Raw genomic sequence first — 19,142 nt, forward strand, 5'->3', positions numbered from 1 at the left:
GAGAGATAGAAAAGTGAAGGCAAACGCAATGACCAAAAAGAGGAAGAAGCAAGGTCCCACCACCTATAGCCTAAACAGAGTAAATAAATCTGGCCAAAGCCAAGGCTTTTATTGTATGATAATATTCGCCTCACTTGTTCTACCCTTGGAGATCTGCAAGCTATATATAAAAGCCCAGCCTTCAATCCCTTCTCCATACCAAAACCAGAGCCTCACGAGAAAGCTAAAAAGAAAACTCCCATTCCTCACCCTTACCCCAACCTTTTGTTTTTAGGGATTCTGGAAATCTCAATCAACGGTTTTCACTTTCTGTCCCAAAATCAAATCTCTATCTTCATTCATTTCATCGTTCCACGAGATTTGACTTCACCTTTTAGTACCCTTTTCTGTACTTGCTCTTGGAAACAAACATGGGTGCTATCAGTCTTGAAGAGATCAAGAACGAGACTGTTGATCTGGTAACTTTTTATATTTTCATTTCTCTTTCATCTTTCTTATTCTTCTGTTATAAAATATGTCGAAAATCATACAAGTATGTTTTTTTTTGCCAAGCTGTTGAGTTTATTTATTATCCGTAAATGAGATACACAAGAGGCAGTGTTCGTAGTTTACCCAGGTTCATGTCAGTGCTCTTCTTCCACTTTCGTCTCCGTCTTTCCCCATTTTCCTTTTACTATGTATAGCCTGCTTAGCTGAGTCACGTAGTGGGAGACTTTCATTCTCATTTTACCCTGAAAACCTTTTATCGTACTAAAAGCAGGATTTTCATAAGAAAAAAAAATACAGATTTTTGTTAACAAGTGGATTTTCGCTTTATTATCTTTGAGGTATTTGTTAACGTATTATCTATATTATTATTTATGGTATGGTATAATATTGTATTAAATGCAGTAATTGATCATTTTATTTTTAAACTAAATCTTTTATAAAACATAAATCATGAAAAATCACTAAAGTTTATCTAAATGTCTCTTTATTAGTCGAGGCTTCACTCAGTTGCCATTTTATTCACAAAATATTATCCTTTGATTAAGGAAACTAATCCCAAGTAAAAGAAAATGGATTTTTTAAATTAAAAAAGTGTTTTTAATAAATTGTTTCAATAAAAGTTGTAGACATATGAAGAAAATTTAAAATAAATTAATATTTTTTAATATAAGACAGTATTTGTTTCAAGATTTTCACTCATTTGACAATAAACTCTCATATAAATTATGATTTTTAAAATGATACTGTAATAAAATAATCTAATATATGTAGAAATTTTAAATAATTATAAGCTATGCTTTTTTTTTGAAAAAAAGGCCAAATAAACGGTGTACAACGTTAGGATAATTTTAAAGGAGTAACTGAAAATAATTGTTTAAATTATATTTTTTATTTAATTGTTTAAAGTTTGTTTTGATAAATTATATTATTAAAATTTTATTCATTCATAACAAATAAATCATATCAATATAGAAATGAAATAGAGGAAAACACTTGTGGTATATTATCCTTATGGCCAAACAGGCTGTCGAGTGAGTAATCTCCACTACGGATCTAAACATGTGAAAGAGGGACATGCCAGATCTGTCTTAAAAGTCGGTCAAGCGTACTAAATAATTATTTGATTTGAATAAATCTTATTTGTTAATTATTACTCAAATACATTATGATTTTAAATTACAAGTTAAATTAAAGATCAAGTATCTAATGGAGGAGTATTTAATATGTTTTGTTATTAAAATTTAAAAAATTATAAAATAATTATTAAACAAGGCAAATTATTATAAAATAATATTTGTTTTATAATATTATTATAAATTAATATTAAAGATTATTTTGTTATAAAAATAAAAATTATTTTATAATAATATGATAAGTTTAAAGACGATTTTATAATAATAGGATAAATTTAAAAAATTACTGTATTTTATAATATAAAAAGTTTAAAGAATTCGTTTGTTTTGGTAGTGTAGGAATTTTAGGTAGTTTTTCCGTAGTACTTCCTTCTTCTGCCCTTTCTCTCTCCTTACTCCTCTATCGTCTGTTACATAAATCCTGCTTAAATTATATAATTAAAATATGGATATCCCGTTTTCATACATTGCACTTAGAATGAAGCGTGAACTACACGGACTAATCACATGCGGAAAAGGTGGGAAGTGTCCCCCTGAGTGCTGACATGGCACGTTTTGATTTTCTCACGGCGCTAGTCAACGCATTCTTATTTTTGGGTAGCATCCCAAGGCCTCGAGTTCTATGACGAGTTCACGGTCCCTTGAAAAATACTTAATATATTTCCAAGTATCTGCTTAAATTTCGGATCCATATCCAAAGGTTTTACATAGGTTATAGTAATTTCTGTATGTAAAGTATGCTTTCATATTATTTCGCACGTCAATTGTGTAAATCAATGCAAATTATTAAATATCCTGAAGTTATTTTTAATGATCTTTAGATTCATTTTATAACACGAACAGAATAAATTGGATGGTGATATTTACAGGAGAAAATCCCAATAGAGGAAGTGTTTGAACAGTTGAAATGTAGCCGAGAAGGACTGAGTTCGGAGGAGGGAGCCAGCAGGCTTCAAATTTTTGGACCCAACAAATTAGAAGAGAAGAAGGTAGATTTCCATTATACAGTGGCCTATCACCGCATTTAAATTTGATTTAAAAATTGCTGTCAAGTCATGATTTGTAATTTTAAATGACCAGGAAAGCAAATTTTTAAAGTTTTTGGGGTTTATGTGGAATCCGCTGTCATGGGTGATGGAAGCTGCAGCAATCATGGCCATTGCTTTGGCTAATGGTGATGGGAAGCCCCCAGATTGGCAAGACTTTGTTGGTATTGTTTGTTTGTTGGTAATTAACTCTACCATCAGTTTCATTGAAGAAAACAATGCTGGCAATGCTGCTGCTGCTCTTATGGCTGGTCTTGCCCCAAAAACCAAGGTATATAATACAAGATTTCTTAATATCCTTCTCACGATGCCTAACAGTTATTTTAGTGATTTAACGGTTTATTATCTGTTCTGAGTATAATGATATTGAATTTGAGTTTATATAGGTGCTTAGGGATGGCAAATGGACTGAACAAGAAGCAGCAATTCTGGTTCCTGGAGACATCATTACTATTAAACTGGGAGATATTGTCCCTGCTGATGCCCGTCTTCTTGAAGGTGATCCCTTGAAGATTGATCAATCTGCCCTTACAGGTGAATCACTTCCTGTGACCAAGAACCCTGGGGATGAAGTCTTCTCCGGTTCGACTTGCAAACAAGGTGAAATTGAGGCTGTTGTTATTGCTACCGGTGTTCACACCTTCTTTGGTAAGGCTGCACATCTTGTGGACAGCACCAACAATGTAGGACACTTCCAAATGGTGCTCACTGCCATCGGAAACTTTTGTATTTGTTCCATTGCCATCGGTATGCTGGTCGAGATCATAGTCATGTACCCCATTCAACATCGCAAGTACCGGGATGGAATTGACAATCTCTTGGTTCTCTTGATTGGTGGTATTCCCATTGCTATGCCCACTGTTTTGTCCGTGACCATGGCAATTGGGTCTCACAGGCTGTCTCAGCAGGGTGCCATTACCAAGCGAATGACTGCCATTGAAGAAATGGCCGGTATGGATGTTCTTTGTAGTGATAAGACGGGAACATTGACACTTAACAAGCTGAGTGTTGATAGAAACTTGATTGAGGTGTTTGCAAAGGATGTCGATAAGGAGCATGTGTCCTGCTCGCAGCAAGAGCCTCTAGAACTGAAAATCAAGATGCCATTGATGCTGCCATTGTTGGAATGCTTGCTGATCCAAAGGAGGTACCCGTTTCTTCCCTCTTCTGTTTCTTGATTTCAGGAAATGGCCCTTGGATGAGTATTTATGTTCAATATGCTATTCATACAGGCAAGAGCTGGTATTAGAGAGGTGCACTTCTTGCCTTTCAATCCTGTAGACAAGAGAACTGCTTTGACTTACATAGATTCAAACGGTAACTGGCACCGAGCAAGCAAAGGTGCTCCTGAACAGGTAATTTTGTTATCATAATTTGCCGCATGTCATATATGAAAATTTATGACTTAATAATTTCATGTGTCTACAGATCTTAACCCTTTGCAATGCAAAAGAAGATGTTAAGAAGAAGGTTCATTCTATCATAGATAAGTTTGCAGATCGTGGACTTCGGTCATTAGGTGTTGCAAGACAGGTTATTCAAGAAGTTCTAAATACTTTTCCTTTGTTTTAATATTGAAAGTTCGCTTACCCTTCTCCATTTCATATACTTTCAGCAAGTGCCAGAAAAAACAAAGAAGGTGCTGGTACTCCTTGGCAATTTGTTGGTTTGTTGCCTCTGTTTGATCCACCAAGGCATGACAGTGCAGAGACCATCCGCAGAGCTCTTAATCTTGGTGTTAATGTCAAGATGATAACGGGTAACTGAATCCTTTTACAAGTTCATCTATGCACGATTCCATCACTAGTAATTCATTCTTTGAAGCCATTACTCACGTACTTTTTGCATTATGTCCAGGTGATCAACTTGCCATTGCAAAGGAGACCGGCCGACGACTTGGAATGGGAACAAACATGTATCCATCTGCTTCTTTGCTTGGTCAAGACAAGGATGCAAACATAGCTGCCCTCCCCGTGGAAGAGTGATTGAGAAGGCAGACGGGTTTGCTGGCGTCTTTCCAGAGCACAAATACGAAATTGTGAAGAAGTTGCAGGAGAGGAAGCACATTTGTGGAATGACTGGAGATGGTGTTAACGATGCTCCTGCTTTGAAGAAGGCTGATATTGGTATCGCTGTGGCCGATGCTACTGATGCCGCACGAAGTGCTTCAGACATTGTTCTTACAGAACCTGGACTAAGCGTTATTATCAGTGCAGTGTTAACTAGCAGAGCTATTTTCCAGAGGATGAAGAACTACACTGTAAGTTTCTCCTTCAAAAGTATTCTAAAGATTAAAGTGGATTTTGCAATGAATGACTTTGCTCTCTTTACTTCCACAGATCTATGCAGTCTCCATCACTATCCGTATTGTGGTAAGTACATAATAAATGAACATCAATATAATCATTATTAATAACTTTAAGTTCCAAATATTGATTCATATTTCTGGTCTTTTGCAGTTTGGATTTATGTTTATTGCACTCATCTGGAAGTTCGATTTTTCACCATTCATGGTTTTGATCATTGCCATTCTAAATGATGGTGAGATTTCATGAAGAGAATGGTCTTACGTAATTCAACTTTTTCTTACGTTCTATATGCTTAGCTAGGTTGCAGCATAGTATTAACAGTTTAAAACTAATTGATTTGAATGTTAATCAGGAACTATCATGACAATCTCAAAGGACAGAGTAAAGCCGTCTCCCTTGCCTGATAGCTGGAAACTGAAAGAAATTTTTGCCACTGGAATTGTGCTTGGAGGCTACTTGGCATTGATGACTGTCGTTTTCTTCTGGGTTATGCATGATACAGACTTCTTCTCGGTATGCGGTCCCAGAAGTTTGCTGTTCATATTTAGTGAAGGATTTTGATTCACTTTTCTAATTATATTGTCTCTGTCTTGTTCGTGTACATGAATGCAGGACAAATTTGGTGTAAGGTCTCTAAGGGACAGGGATGATCAAATGATGGGTGCTTTATATTTACAAGTGAGCATTGTGAGCCAGGCTCTAATTTTTGTGACTAGATCACGCAGTTGGTCGTATGTCGAGCGCCCTGGATTGCTGCTGGTCACTGCCTTCATTATTGCACAATTGGTAAGAATATTGTTTTCTTTATATCCAATTTCGATGCGATGATTCCGTAACTAAAGCTAAAGATGTTCAATTGTGGTGTTCCTTAGGTTGCTACATTGATTGCTGTATATGCAAACTGGGGATTTGCAAGGATTCAAGGAATAGGATGGGGATGGGCTGGTGTCATATGGCTTTACAGTATTGTTTTCTACATCCCACTTGATCTAATGAAGTTTGCGATTCGTTACATCTTAAGTGGAAAAGCTTGGCTCAATTTGCTGGAAAACAAGGTATCCCCTTACGTTACATCTATATCACTTCTAAGAATGACAACTTTTGGACCGCTTACTAAACTTGAATCATGATAACAGACCGCATTCACAACCAAGAAAGATTATGGAAAGGAAGAGAGGGAAGCTCAATGGGCACTTGCTCAAAGGACACTACATGGGCTTCAACCACCAGAAGCTACAAACATTTTTCATGACAAGAACAGCTATAGGGAGTTGTCCGAGATTGCAGAGCAGGCCAAGAGGCGAGCCGAGGTTGCAAGGTACACATCCAGTCACTCTTTCTCCCAACATGGAAAGTATATATATAAGATTGTTTAATGATGAAATGTAATTTTGGGGTGTGTGGTTATTATGATAGGCTTCGTGAGCTTCACACCCTAAAAGGACATGTGGAGTCGGTGGTGAAGCTGAAGGGGCTGGACATTGATACAATCCAGCAGCATTACACAGTTTAGGAGGAAGTTGGAGTTGAATGAGCATGAAGCAATCTAATGAAGGTCTAAAATTTCTACACAAGTGACAACATGTGTGGTTTAGTGTTTATTTTGCTTGCCTGTTAGTATGTAATTCGAGGCCAATAAGGAGCCGAGGCAATGTAATCTTCCATTTTACACACTTATTATCTCTTATCTTCATATCAACTATTCCTTGCCATTCTTTCCGGATGATCATATCATATCAAATACCTGCGTGCCCACCACATGCATTTCATATACCATATCAATTGTGGTAATTTAGCTGTAATCTGTATTCAACAATGGCTTTCACTACCTTAGAATTTGATGTAACCATAATTATAATTAAAATAAAATAAATTTAGATTTTATTATTTTAAAACTTTTAACATTATACAATTGCAGCGAGAGTATCTATAACATCCATAATTTTAAGACATGCGTATAAGAACTGTAAAAGTTTCTTAATTACGTAACAGGTAGCACTTCTATGTTTTTGGTTGAGGGCGTTTGATTATTGACAAAAGAGGAGAGAGAGAAAGCTCTGATGATCTTTCAGTCCTTATAGTTTTATAAATTTTAACTTTAGTCTCTTTAATTTTAATTTCATATATTTAACTTTTCTATTATTTGGAGTCCAATTGATAAAATCATCAAAATACTTCCATTAAATTGGATAATGTGACATTTAAAAAATTTTCTCGAAATATCAATTTAAGAAGAAAAAAAAAATCAAATTTCACATTATTTCTTTAAAAAGTTGAATTGAAATCCTTTATAACCTTGGACTCGACATTTTTATTTGTTTATTTGGCCTTCCACAGGTGTAACATTATAATATTCTCAAAAGACTTCTTATTTAATAGAAGTCTCTTGATTAAATAGGACAAAATTCTTGATTAAATACTAAAAGCATGATTAGAACAAAAATGGACAAATAAATTTTTTGTAATTTGGTGCAATTCATTCGGTGAAACACAAAGCATTTTGAAATCTAACCTCCTCATTGACTAATTGACATTTTTTTTATGAATAAAACTCTTGCTTATATAGTGCGAGCAGGGAATTCTATAAAAGCATGACGCAAGAACAAATGCAGATTAATCATTATTCCAAAACAAAAAGGTTAACGTCTAGAACCAATGGGTCATGTTCAACTATGATTAGGACTATACTCGTACAGGAAAGATCTTATCAAAAAGGAAGAAACAAATCTCAATTTCACATTAACCTTGATTTGGATTTGGATTCCACACTTTTTTAAGATTATAAAATTCTCAATTCTAAGATTTCTGCTATGTATATCGACCAACATAAAATACAGCAGTAGATATTAGCTAACCTGAACAACTATTACATGCAAAGATTGCCTTCTAATAATTTAATCACAACAGTTTGTCAATTGACAACGAAAAATGATTGTGTTCAGGTATCAGCATGATAAAGGATATGGAAGCCATAAACTTTAAACACTCACAAGGCTGAAAACTCAACTTCCTGATTGCAAGGCCTGTATGCAACAAATGTGCTATCGTCTGAGAAGGAACCTGGATTAAAGCAAGTAATTCCAGTATATTTGAATGCCTTCTGCTCACTTCTATCGCCTAAAACAATCTGCACAGAAAGGCCATGGAGTAAACAATATTAGATCTTTGCTCTAAACATGAATCGCGATAGCAGAGATGAATCTGATCTTCCAATTGAATCTATTATAAGCGACAGATCCTTTGAAATGTGTATTAATACGCACTCCAATCTGGCAAGCTAATAGATGCCAACCTAGGGTAGTTCCTAGGTAGGACATGAAACATCTGCAAACAACTTCCTCAAATACTAAAATGTTATTTAGTTAGATTCGGTTTCCCCCTTCTTCATCCTTTCCAATATAACTTTTTTAATGCCTGAAAGCAACCAAAAAGAAATAAAAGTAGGTGGACGAGAACATTACCGTATGTGGAGTTGGATATAGATGGAGACAATGGTCATAATTCCAAATGATGGGTTGTACAAAGAGAGGAAGTGGGCAGAGATGACTTTGGTGGGTTATAGTGGCAACAAGCTGCAAAAGAAACCCAAACAGTCAATCTCATAACAACAGAAGAACAATTAAATAGAGTAAGTCCCAAATAACTAAAAGCTGTTTTGGGAGTCAAGGTTACATGTTCAAATGGATCATCTGTTTCTTCACTAGAAGGGGGAATCAAACAAGAACGACGCATTCTATAGAGTAGATCTTGACGAAAAAAGACAATTTCCTGGGTGTAGAACTTTACTCTGCATCAAACCAACAACATCATTTGAAAGTTAAGACATTCCATATTTTAGGGGGAAAAGTGAACTCTTAAAGATCAACACCCTCGACTACTGCCATTAACTGGCTTTTGAAATCACAGAAATGATTTTGAAAACAAAGTTTGTACTCAAAAGAAGCTCTCCACAAAACATTAAGCTATCTTATCGTGAGATTAGAATGATTAACCTGCAGGGATTACTAGAAAATATGGCATTTGGAACATGTTTCTGGAGCTCTTCAGTAAGATATTTTGGTAAAGGACACCGTGGTAGGGTCGTTGATGGGCCTGAAATTATCAAAAGCAAATATACTTTAGTGATGCTTCTCTTTTAAGCAAATATACTTTAAATATACTTTAGTGATGCTTCTCTTTTAAAGAACAGACAGTTATTATGGGGTAAACCCTTAATATACCTGGATCACTGGGACCCGGAATAAACAGAAACTTGCTCTGCTCTTTCAGACGGGGATGGGCTTCTATCATTCGCCCTAATTTTCCAAATTGCAATCTGCAGATTGAAATAGAAAGTTATTCTCCGATCATTTTCCCCCAGAAGTGATAAACACATAGAATAACAAGAATAACCTACTTCAAGAATCCTCACCTGAGACTTGAGAAGGAATGAAAGGAGAGATTACATGGGTGAGAACAGAAGTCTCCCATGAAAACAAATAAGGAAGGAACGATTTCCACATTCTCAAATCCATCAAGGACAGTCTCCCAGCTTTTCCATAACCTTCTCTACCAACAATATGTTATATATTACATCAAGTTATTCAGCAAACAGATCACATAAAAATAACTAGAGCCCATCTATTACCTGTTCATTGTCTAGCCAAATGTCAGATAGTATGACAAACATGTCATTTACTGCTCTGTTTTCCAGATCTGCAAGTCTGAGCTATTAAGGGGGTATAGGAAACTACAATCAGTTTATACGGACCACTACAGGAAACTTCAAAGAAGTTAAGGCATTTTTCTAATTATTGAACAGAAAAAAGGGAATAATTAGGATACTGTATCCTCTTTTGTTAGTGTACCACAGCCGAAGAAGTCATGTCCAGAAAGTACTTTAAGTGATTTATCTCTGTGCTCTAAGGGAGGAAAACCACAAGTATTTACCTTCATCACAAAGCAAAGTTAGTACTGCCAGAAAAAAATGCAATTTCAATAGAAATCTTGAAACTATATATAGTAGGGTCCAGCTAATGGACGCCTATAAACACCAACTAAAGATTACTTAATTATCATTGTAGAAAAGCTTCTTAAATTTAATACATAACTCAATTTTTCATTAAACAATTATGATTTCTTAGGGTTGCAATGCTGTTCAAACTTCAAAGCGTGCACTGAGCTTCAAAAAGTAGATTTACATTGCTAACAATACATATCTCCCTGGAGGCCTCATAAATGAAAGCTGAATATAGCAACTGTAGGGAAAATAAAAGATAACACCAACCTGAAAAATTCCCTCAGCAAGCATTTCACCTTCTGCTACAATTATGGTGTTCTCAGTGAAAAATCCTGTAGTTATTTTGTATTGGCTGTCAAAGAATGCAATAATTTTCTTTCTTTTTTCAGTTTGATTTGAAGTAAGCAATGACATTTTCCACAATTAGTACTTTATGAAGCAGGAGAAAAATGAATGAAATAGAATTAACATATGAGCAAATATGATAATCAATTATGTAAAAGGATATTGCTTTGGAGAAGTCTATTTCAACAGCAGCAGTGAGGTCTTCCAAGTAAAAATGACCGTCCTCCAACTGAGAGATGACACCCATTACCCATCTCCGTCCTCTTTGACCAACCAGAGATTGTATTGTTGATAGCTGCCAACAAAATTGTTTTCCTTGTGAAATTCAGAACCCCAGTAATATTTCTGAATTAGACCACATAAAAAATGAAATTGAATAACATCGCATTGCTTCACATTACATGCATAGGTGGCGGAGCCACATATTTGACACCCTCAAAAATATTGAACTTTTATATATAAAAAATTTATATAAAATGATATTAAAAGCAAAATTGACACCAATTTAAAAGAGTGTTATGTATTGGTTTTCTAAATGCTAACACCACATTCTAAATTTTCTGACTCTGCACCTATACATACATACATATTATAAAGTAGTGCACACCTGATAACTTTGAGAGGTTTCAACATCAGTATCAAAGGCGGGTTTAATAAAATGCTGATCACGAGAAACCCTTTGGAACAGCAACAAGAACCTATCTCTATAAAGAGCTGCTTTTGCAGAAGCCTCCCCGTGGATGGGTAGACAACCCGTATGTCTACAAATATCAAGCAAGCCTCGAGATTGGATCCAACAATAATAGTTTCAACATGAAAACAAAGACGAGGAAGAGCGTTTTACATACTGAAAGAAATGCTTCTTGATGGGGTCGTATCGAAATTTGGGGACAAGAAAGGCATCAACGACGCGAATTGAAGAAGAAGAAGAAGACGGGGATTCCTCCTCAGCTGCTTCGGCTTCCAAAAGAAGACTGATTACTGGGTGCACCGCCTCCTTGTCGATTATGGATGATTTCACTGCTTACAATTATAAATCCAATTACAAAGAGTGTGAAAAAATAATTAGATAATAAAAACCCTAAAATACAGAAATCGAATATATATGCGTGTGTACAGGATTGGTGATCGAGGTGATCGAGGAGCAGATCGATAGCCTCGTCTTCAGCATCTTGGAAGCGATTAACGAAGGAAAGAATCTCTTCAAGACCATCCATCTTCAAGCCGTATCCTCTTATCCTCAATTTCTTTTCAATCTTCTTACGAATTTGCCCACTCATTTTTGCTTTTTCCTTTCTTTTTTGTTTCACGCTCCCCTTCCTTCACTCTGGCGAATTGCAAGGGGAGTATAGATTCGCACTTTTACCACCGATGTTGGGCGGGAAACATTTTCTCTCTTTTGTAAAAAATGGCGGGAAACTAGTAATTGAATAATTACTTGCCCTAAATTTAGTATTTATTTGTCATTCGCACAAAATAAATCCTTTTCTGAAGATGATTGATGGAGAGGGGGTGAAGTTTTGATGCTTACTTTAAAACTAATAAATAACTGGAGATTGTGTGATGAAATTTTTAGAGATTCGCAAACAATCGGATTACTTAGTCATTATCATATCTAAGAATTTTCAAATTCTAAAATTGATTGTTTTTCTACAAAATGTTATTAAATTTATATTTAAAAATTGTATTTATTTTTATCTTAAAAATTAGCATATACATCTCTTATTATTTCAATTATAATGATTTTTCTTTATTTTTATATAAAATACTTTAGTTCTTTTATATTATTAATGTAGCAAAATTTAATTAGTTTAATTTTTAAATAAGTTTTACGCCACTTATTAACATAAAACATTAATTTTTATATTGTATTGATTTTAAACTAATAAAAATAATTTAAATGTCAATCCAATTAAAATTTTAAGATATTTTAACTTATTTAGATCAATATCAACGTATACTGAGTTTAATAAAAACAATTTGTTGCCCTTCTGTTTCCAAGGCTTCACCTTCATTAATCCGGATTGACCCGCGTTGCATGACTAGTTTTGGTAGGTGAGTCTCCCGATAGGAATTTTCTTCATATACAACAACTCGAACTCAAGACCTAGATTAAACGGTATTAAATTACTTACCTCTTTAACTAACCCTTGTTGGTACTGAGTTTAATATTTTAAAACCGCTTCAACTTATTTTTATATTAACATTTTTATTTTTATATAATTATATTTAAAATTATAATATAATTATTTAGTTGAGTTTTGAAATTAATTAACAATTTTAATATTTATAGCCAACTAACAGTAAAAAAAATTTGAACGATAAATTGTTTCATATACCTTTTCTACCATATCATCAATAGTTTCAACCAATTAAAACCATCCACGTTAACTTTTTTCCCACGTCATTTACACATAATAAGAACTTTATTTTGTTACCAAAAAATAAAAAAAAATATTTAGAGTTTACACATAATAAGAACTTTATTTTGTTACCAAAAATAATAAAAAAAATATTTTCTAAATCAATTTCTTCATTAATATATATCAAAATTAAACTTATATTTAGAGATTATATTTAGAGTTTCCTAATCTTATTTTCGACACTCTCCTCTTCTTTTTGTTTCTGGGTGCACATGCAGCTGTTGCCAGGACATTCCTTGGATCCGGAGAAGAAGAAGACGATGAATATTAATATTAGCAAATAGCTATAAGGCCAGTAAACTTTTGAGAGACTTAGATATAGTGATAAATAGATTTATCACTGTTGTATTTAACTGTGAGAATTTAATATTTATTTTTATCATCAGAGGTCTAGAGTAGAGGAGTCACAGGGTTGGTAGATGAATGGATTATTTACTACTTGCATTCCTCTACAAATTAGTAGAGTTTTAAAAGTATGCATTTTAAGTTGGTTGTAATGTAAACAAGATATCTACGCATACTATTAAAATGAGTCACAGGGTTGGTTGATGGCACTTGTCTCGTACAAAGATTTAATGACCAATCATGTTCCCATATGGTCTGCATATAAACAATATATCTATGCTCATTTTCTGTGATCCTATTGGCGAGCGTCTCCAAACAATGGAGGAAAAAGTTCATCAATTCAGAAAAACTCAATGTTTTCATGAAACTATTTAAAATTACAATTTCAGTAGCCATCGATATATATAGGCAACGAATGGTACGTACTTTCAGCTTCACGAAAACGATGTTACCTGTTGTTTTCTATCAATCAAGCAGTTGAACAGCTGCAATCAATTTTTGAGTTAAAGCAACACGGACGGTCATAACTCCAGCTGCAGGTCCGCTAAGCCGAACTTTTACGACGTAGTCATTTATCTCCACAAGCACAAGTTCTCCACCTCCAGTGCCTACCAAGTATGGTCTAATCTCATCTAGAACCTGCAATATAAAACCTGGCTTTAGATCTTTGTTTACACGTTTATCCTCTTTCTCCAGCACAAAACAGTATTCATCATCGAGAGAAAAAAAATCACAAAGAATTTCCTAGGGCAACTTGAGACTAATAACGAGCATCTGAAATTTAAACTGAATGCGACTGCACCATAAAGCAGTGAATTGAAAGGGTTTCAAAGCGAGAATACTCGGTGTTCAACCAAAATCCTGGTTTAACCTCTACTTTTGCATGTAAATCTTTCCACTTAGACTGATACATGCAGATAATAAAAGTATTTCACTATTTTGCTGCTGAAGTCAGCAGTAGAGTCTGCATTTTTTCTGTCAAAATATTATTTCCAAGCTCTTTACCACCTTTCTGAGAAAAAGTACATAAAAGAAACCAACTACATAAAGTTACATATTGACAGTTCCCAATTTACTGAACAACCTTTATCTACACAGCTGTTCCTATCTTTCAGCAAGAAAGGTAAACAATTTATTGGTTCCTTTTTTCCCTCGTTTTTATTCAACAGTTCATGTTGCCTTCATCATGAATTTATCAAGTAAATGAATGAAAGTACAAGCATCAGATAATTAAGCTATGAAGAAATGAGGGGGAAAAGGTCTTGAGTTCTCGATCATTAGAGCTTCAGCCATCTAACCTTTTCAATGTTCTCTTCATTCAACTCGAGTCCTGTCTCAGTGTCCATGATCTGCTCCACTTCCAAAATTTCAGGAATTTTATCTCGGAGGCGAGTTTCGATTCCCATCTTTAGGGTCATTGTTGAGCTCGGACACGAACCGCATGCTCCTTGCAACTTCAAGACCACAACGAGACCATCTATTTCATGCAAAGCCACATTTCCTCCATCAGCCATTAAACCAGGACGTACCTCATCCAACACCTTCTCTACATTCTCCTCGGTTAGTGGAAGGACACAGCTGGGCGAAACAACAAACCCTTTGGCATTGGAAAAGCAAAGCTTTATTCAGATTTTCTAGTTCCTTTCATTAACTTCAAGTTCAGTGACTAATCGTATTTATAATGTTATTAAACCACAAACGCATCCTGCCTGTTTCCATTAATTAACACAATTTCATCACAGGAATTGTACCATTTTCAACTCTTAACTACTTCTCTTGAGGAATACGATGAAGAAATGAATTTATCTAAAACGCCCGAAACATTAGCAATAAAAGGAGAGTAATTGCATTATAATTACCTCTTCGCTTTCTCCGAGCACGAGTTGAAAAAAAAAATCAGAAATTGTCTGTTGATAGAATGGCCCCTGAGGAAAGCGTTGTCCTTTGAGGACAATCCAAATGAACCTGAAATGAGATTCTAAAGATAAAAGTAGCAACAGGGTCAGACGAGACCAGTTGAGTTGACCAAAGATTGCATTAAAGACCATGGGACGAAACAGTAAGAAGTAAAGGACTGAAATCGGAACCTTAAAGAGAGACAAACATGGAGGCGGGGCTTCTTTAGATGATGAGATTGAGAGAAGCGGGTTCAATGCTGCAATTTGTCTTGCTTTGAGTGCTGCCTGTGCCTGTGTGGAGATTGCACTCATTTCTGGCCTTTCTGTTCAATAATCAGTAGAGAATAAAAAAGAAACAATACTAATCATGGCCGGTGAAGCTGCTGTTTTAGAAAAGTTATTGAATGGCATAGGGGAGTTGATAAAATGAAAATCTGGCATGAATGGCCAGAGTGATTCCTTTGCGCCCACGAGGGCTTTACCGTTGTGATTACATGTAACACAAGTGATCCGTGGCGATTCCACTCACCACAAACTAAAGCCCAGTACGAGATGGGCCGATATGGTGGTTGACCAACCAACACTCAATGAACATCCACCTGCCTACTACGGCCCATAAGCTTTTGTCATCGGTCTCATACCAATGGCAACTAATTCTGAGATAAGCCATCATCTGGCTTTTTTGGTCCAATAAGGATAATGAGTTTTTTATTTAAGAGAAAATCGCCTCAGTGACCAAAAATGTCTTATAATATACGATTTTAACCAACTTTTTTTGGATTTGCCAAAATGACCAACAAAATCGCAACGCGAAATAAAAATCGCAACGCGATCCCCAGAATCGCAAATCAGTTTCCAAAATCGCAACGCGATTCTTGAAAATCGCAATGCGATAGTACAAATTCGCATTGCGATTTTCCAAAATCGCAACGCGAATATGAAAATCGCAACGCGAACACATAAATCGCAACGCGTATCCGTAAATCGCAACGTGTATCCGTAAATCGCAACGCGTATGGGTAAATCGTAATGCGTATCCGTATATCGCAACGCGTATCCGTAAATCGCAACGATAATACATAAAATCGCAACGCGTATCCGTAAATCGCAACGCGATATTTAAAGCGCCATTATAATCGCTACGCGTATTTTATTTTCAAATTACAAAAACGAATATTAAGACAAAATCCCGTAATCGCAACTCATAACCTAAAACCTAAAATCACAACTCAGTCCCATCTCCATCTCTCACTCTCTACGGCGAAGAAATCCGTCCCCATCTCCGAAGATTTCCGTCCCCATCTCCGACGAAATCCCTCACAACCATTCACGGTCAGAAATCACTCACAATATTCAGAAATGGAAAATCAACCTCCGAGGGTTAGTTTTTTTAATTATTTTTATTTTGAAATGTTTGCATTATTGTAGGTTTTTCATATTGAAACTGATGATAAGTTTACTGGTCATTTCAATAATAGATTAACCATTTCACTTAGATTTCATTTCGCGTTACGATTCTGTCGTTGCGATTTTCATTTCGCGTTGCTATTCTCTCGTTGCGATTTTCAAGTTAGTATTTGTCTTTGTCTTTGTTCTGTCTTTTGGTTGAAGTAATGCAATTCATTCAAGTTTCAATTTGCAGAAGAGTCGCAACGAGATAAATGAAAATCGCAACGAGAGAATGACTGTCGCAACGAGAGAAATGAAAATCGCAACGAGAGAATCGCAACGCGAAATGAAAATCGCAACGAGAGAATCGCAACGCGAAACCAAAATCGCATTGCGATTTTCATTTCGCGTTGCGATTTTCATTTCGCGTTGCGATTGTCATTTCGCGTTGCGATTCTCTCGTTGCGATTTTCATTTCAACCAAAAGACAAAACAGTGTTGCAAATTTTAGTTTCAAAAATAAACTACTACTTTTTATGTTTATTGTTTTTGGTATATCTTCACAGTGTAGTTTTTGGTATATCTAACTTGGTATGTTTATTGTTTTTGTAGAAATTTTTTTCGGCTCAATTGACCTTGAGAAATAAAGTCAGCCTGGCCACTACAATTGCTTCGAAGCTTTCACCTGCTCAAAGACAATTGTTTGAGGAAACCTGCTTCGGGCCATGGCTGAGAGTACAGCATCCGGGTGGAGATGCTAATTTGACCCATTTGTGGCTTCAGACCATGACATCAAATCTACCCGACAGTATACAACGTGGTGAGGAAGAGATATGGTTTCATTTTCCACCAGCGTATACTTGTTTTGGGCGGAAGGAGTTCTGCTTAATCACTGGTCTACGATTCAGACACGATGATGTAGGCCGGTACACTCGTCATATCGCCCGCCCATCATGGTTATCCCGGGTTTTTCCGGATGAGTCAATGGAGAAGCCGAACCTACATGTCGACGACCTGAAGAAATTGTTTAATAAGAAAGCTGGTTTCACTCGGATGGATGACGTCGATGTTGTCTGAGTATGCCTTCTACTACTTGTGTATGCCGGCTTTTTAGACAGAGAGGCCAGACAACCTATTCATCGGGAACTAATAATATTGGTAGAGGACCTGAATGCATGGAATCTGTTTCCGTGGGGTTCGTATATATGGAAAGCTACCTGGACTAAGTTGTCGTATGCCTTTGATGACCGCAAAAGTTTGCGGGGCGATGGGTCCAAATACACTTTGTCAGGCTTTGTTTGGGCCTTTAAGGTAAGAATTTATATAATGTTTCTAAAATTATAATTAATTATTTAACAATTACTAATTTTGTTATTATATTGTTTGTAGATTTGGATATTCGAGGCTTTCCCCAGCATGCGTACATATGCAATAAAAACGTCAAATGATATTCCCAGGGCTATTTCCTGGAAGAGGAAAACTCTGTTGGATTGGGAAGACTTAATACCATATGCGACAATAAATAATGTAAGTTAACACAAATACTTTCATATAATATATAAAAGTTATTAATAGTAGACGTTTAACTTTGTTTGAGTTTTATATTTTAGGAGGCCAACATTCCATTACAAAGACTGACACCCACGGAGGAAGAGCTTGCCACTGATTGGTGGCAAGCTAGTCAGAGTTTTTTTGATGGCACGGATGATGAGCAGCATCCACTTCCTCCAATTCGAGAGCCATCACCTCACCTAGAGCCATCACCCGATCGACCCGACTATACACCTCTAGAACGAGAGCCATCACCTATCCCGTCACATCATCGAGCCTCTTCTCCACCATCACCTCATGATAGGCGACCGGCAAAGATGCCACGACTCCTATCTCCCTGTTCTCCACCTCCACCTCCACGGGATGAGTCAAGGGAGTTACGTGATGAGGTCAATGCCTTGCGTGAGGAGATCGGTACTCTACGCGATAACGATGGTGCATGGCGTGTGGAGGTGTCAACTTTACGTGGTGAGGTTGCCGCTCTACGTGAGATGATAGTATCGTTGCAGAATGAGGTTCATACTCTACGCAACGAGGTAAGTTTAAGATTTTCCATATTTAACTTAATGATAAATTTACTCGTAATTTCACTTAGATTGCTTAGTAAATTTATTCGGTTGCTGCCAATTCTACTAAACTGTGTATTCTTTAACACTGTGAAATAGTATTTGTCTTTGTTTTGTCTTTTGGTTGAAAGTAAATTTGTTCAGTTGCTGCCAATTCTGCTAAACTGTGTATTCTTTAACACTGTGAAATAGTATTTGTCTTTGTTTGTCTTTTGGTTGAAAGTAAATTTGTTCGGTTGCTGCCAATTCTGCTAAACTATGTATTCTTTAACACTGTGAAATAGTATTTGTCTTTGTTTTGTCTTTTGGTTGAAAGTAAATTTGTTCGGTTGCTGCCAATTCTGCTAAACTGTGTATTCTTTAACACTGTGAAATAGTATTTGTCTTTGTTTTGTCTTTTGGTTGAAAGTAAATTTGTTCGGTTGCTGCCAATTCTGCTAAACTGTGTATTCTTTAACACTGTGAAATAGTATTTGTCTTTGTTTTGTCTTTTGGTTGAAGTAATGCAATCCATTCAAGTTTCAATTTGCAGAAGAAGAAATAGTTTACTTTCGCAACACGAAACTTAAAATCGCAACGCGAAACCAAAATCGCAACGCGAAATGAAAATCGCAACGACAGAATCGCAACGCGAAACCAAAATCGCAAC

General features: G+C 35.9%; 2 protein-coding genes and 1 pseudogene across 2 annotated transcripts; 1 reads left to right on the plus strand and 2 right to left on the minus strand.

Moving 5' to 3' along the window:
* Nucleotides 1-205: 205 nt before the first annotated feature.
* LOC120219070 (plasma membrane ATPase 4-like) lies at nucleotides 206-6,490 on the plus strand. The gene is given in 18 exon segments (XM_039215914.1): nucleotides 206-458; nucleotides 2,492-2,611; nucleotides 2,703-2,939; nucleotides 3,055-3,724; nucleotides 3,727-3,815; nucleotides 3,901-4,023; nucleotides 4,097-4,201; nucleotides 4,284-4,296; nucleotides 4,299-4,427; nucleotides 4,526-4,648; nucleotides 4,651-4,928; nucleotides 5,008-5,040; nucleotides 5,128-5,209; nucleotides 5,330-5,490; nucleotides 5,590-5,763; nucleotides 5,850-6,032; nucleotides 6,114-6,295; nucleotides 6,394-6,490. Coding segments are annotated over 18 exon segments (2,847 nt in total). The 5' UTR covers nucleotides 206-410.
* A 1,379-nt stretch (nucleotides 6,491-7,869) lies between these two features.
* Nucleotides 7,870-11,645, minus strand: LOC120219071 (DNA polymerase epsilon subunit B-like). Its single transcript, XM_039215915.1, has 13 exons — nucleotides 11,439-11,645; nucleotides 11,170-11,341; nucleotides 10,929-11,082; nucleotides 10,485-10,616; nucleotides 10,244-10,321; nucleotides 9,802-9,906; nucleotides 9,605-9,685; nucleotides 9,389-9,525; nucleotides 9,198-9,292; nucleotides 8,970-9,069; nucleotides 8,650-8,764; nucleotides 8,439-8,549; nucleotides 7,870-8,104 (listed from the first exon to the last, which is right to left on the minus strand). Exons 1-13 carry the CDS (start codon nucleotides 11,599-11,601, stop codon nucleotides 7,964-7,966), a joined length of 1,584 nt encoding a protein of 527 aa, XP_039071846.1. The 5' UTR covers nucleotides 11,602-11,645; the 3' UTR covers nucleotides 7,870-7,963.
* A 1,894-nt stretch (nucleotides 11,646-13,539) lies between these two features.
* Nucleotides 13,540-15,299, minus strand: LOC120219039 (annotated as a pseudogene).
* Between the last annotated feature and the right edge of the window lie 3,843 nt (nucleotides 15,300-19,142).

This window comes from Hibiscus syriacus, unplaced genomic scaffold (assembly GCF_006381635.1).
Source record: "Hibiscus syriacus cultivar Baekdansim isolate YM2019G1 unplaced genomic scaffold, ASM638163v2 tig00110204_pilon, whole genome shotgun sequence".
NCBI lineage: Eukaryota > Viridiplantae > Streptophyta > Magnoliopsida > Malvales > Malvaceae > Hibiscus > Hibiscus syriacus.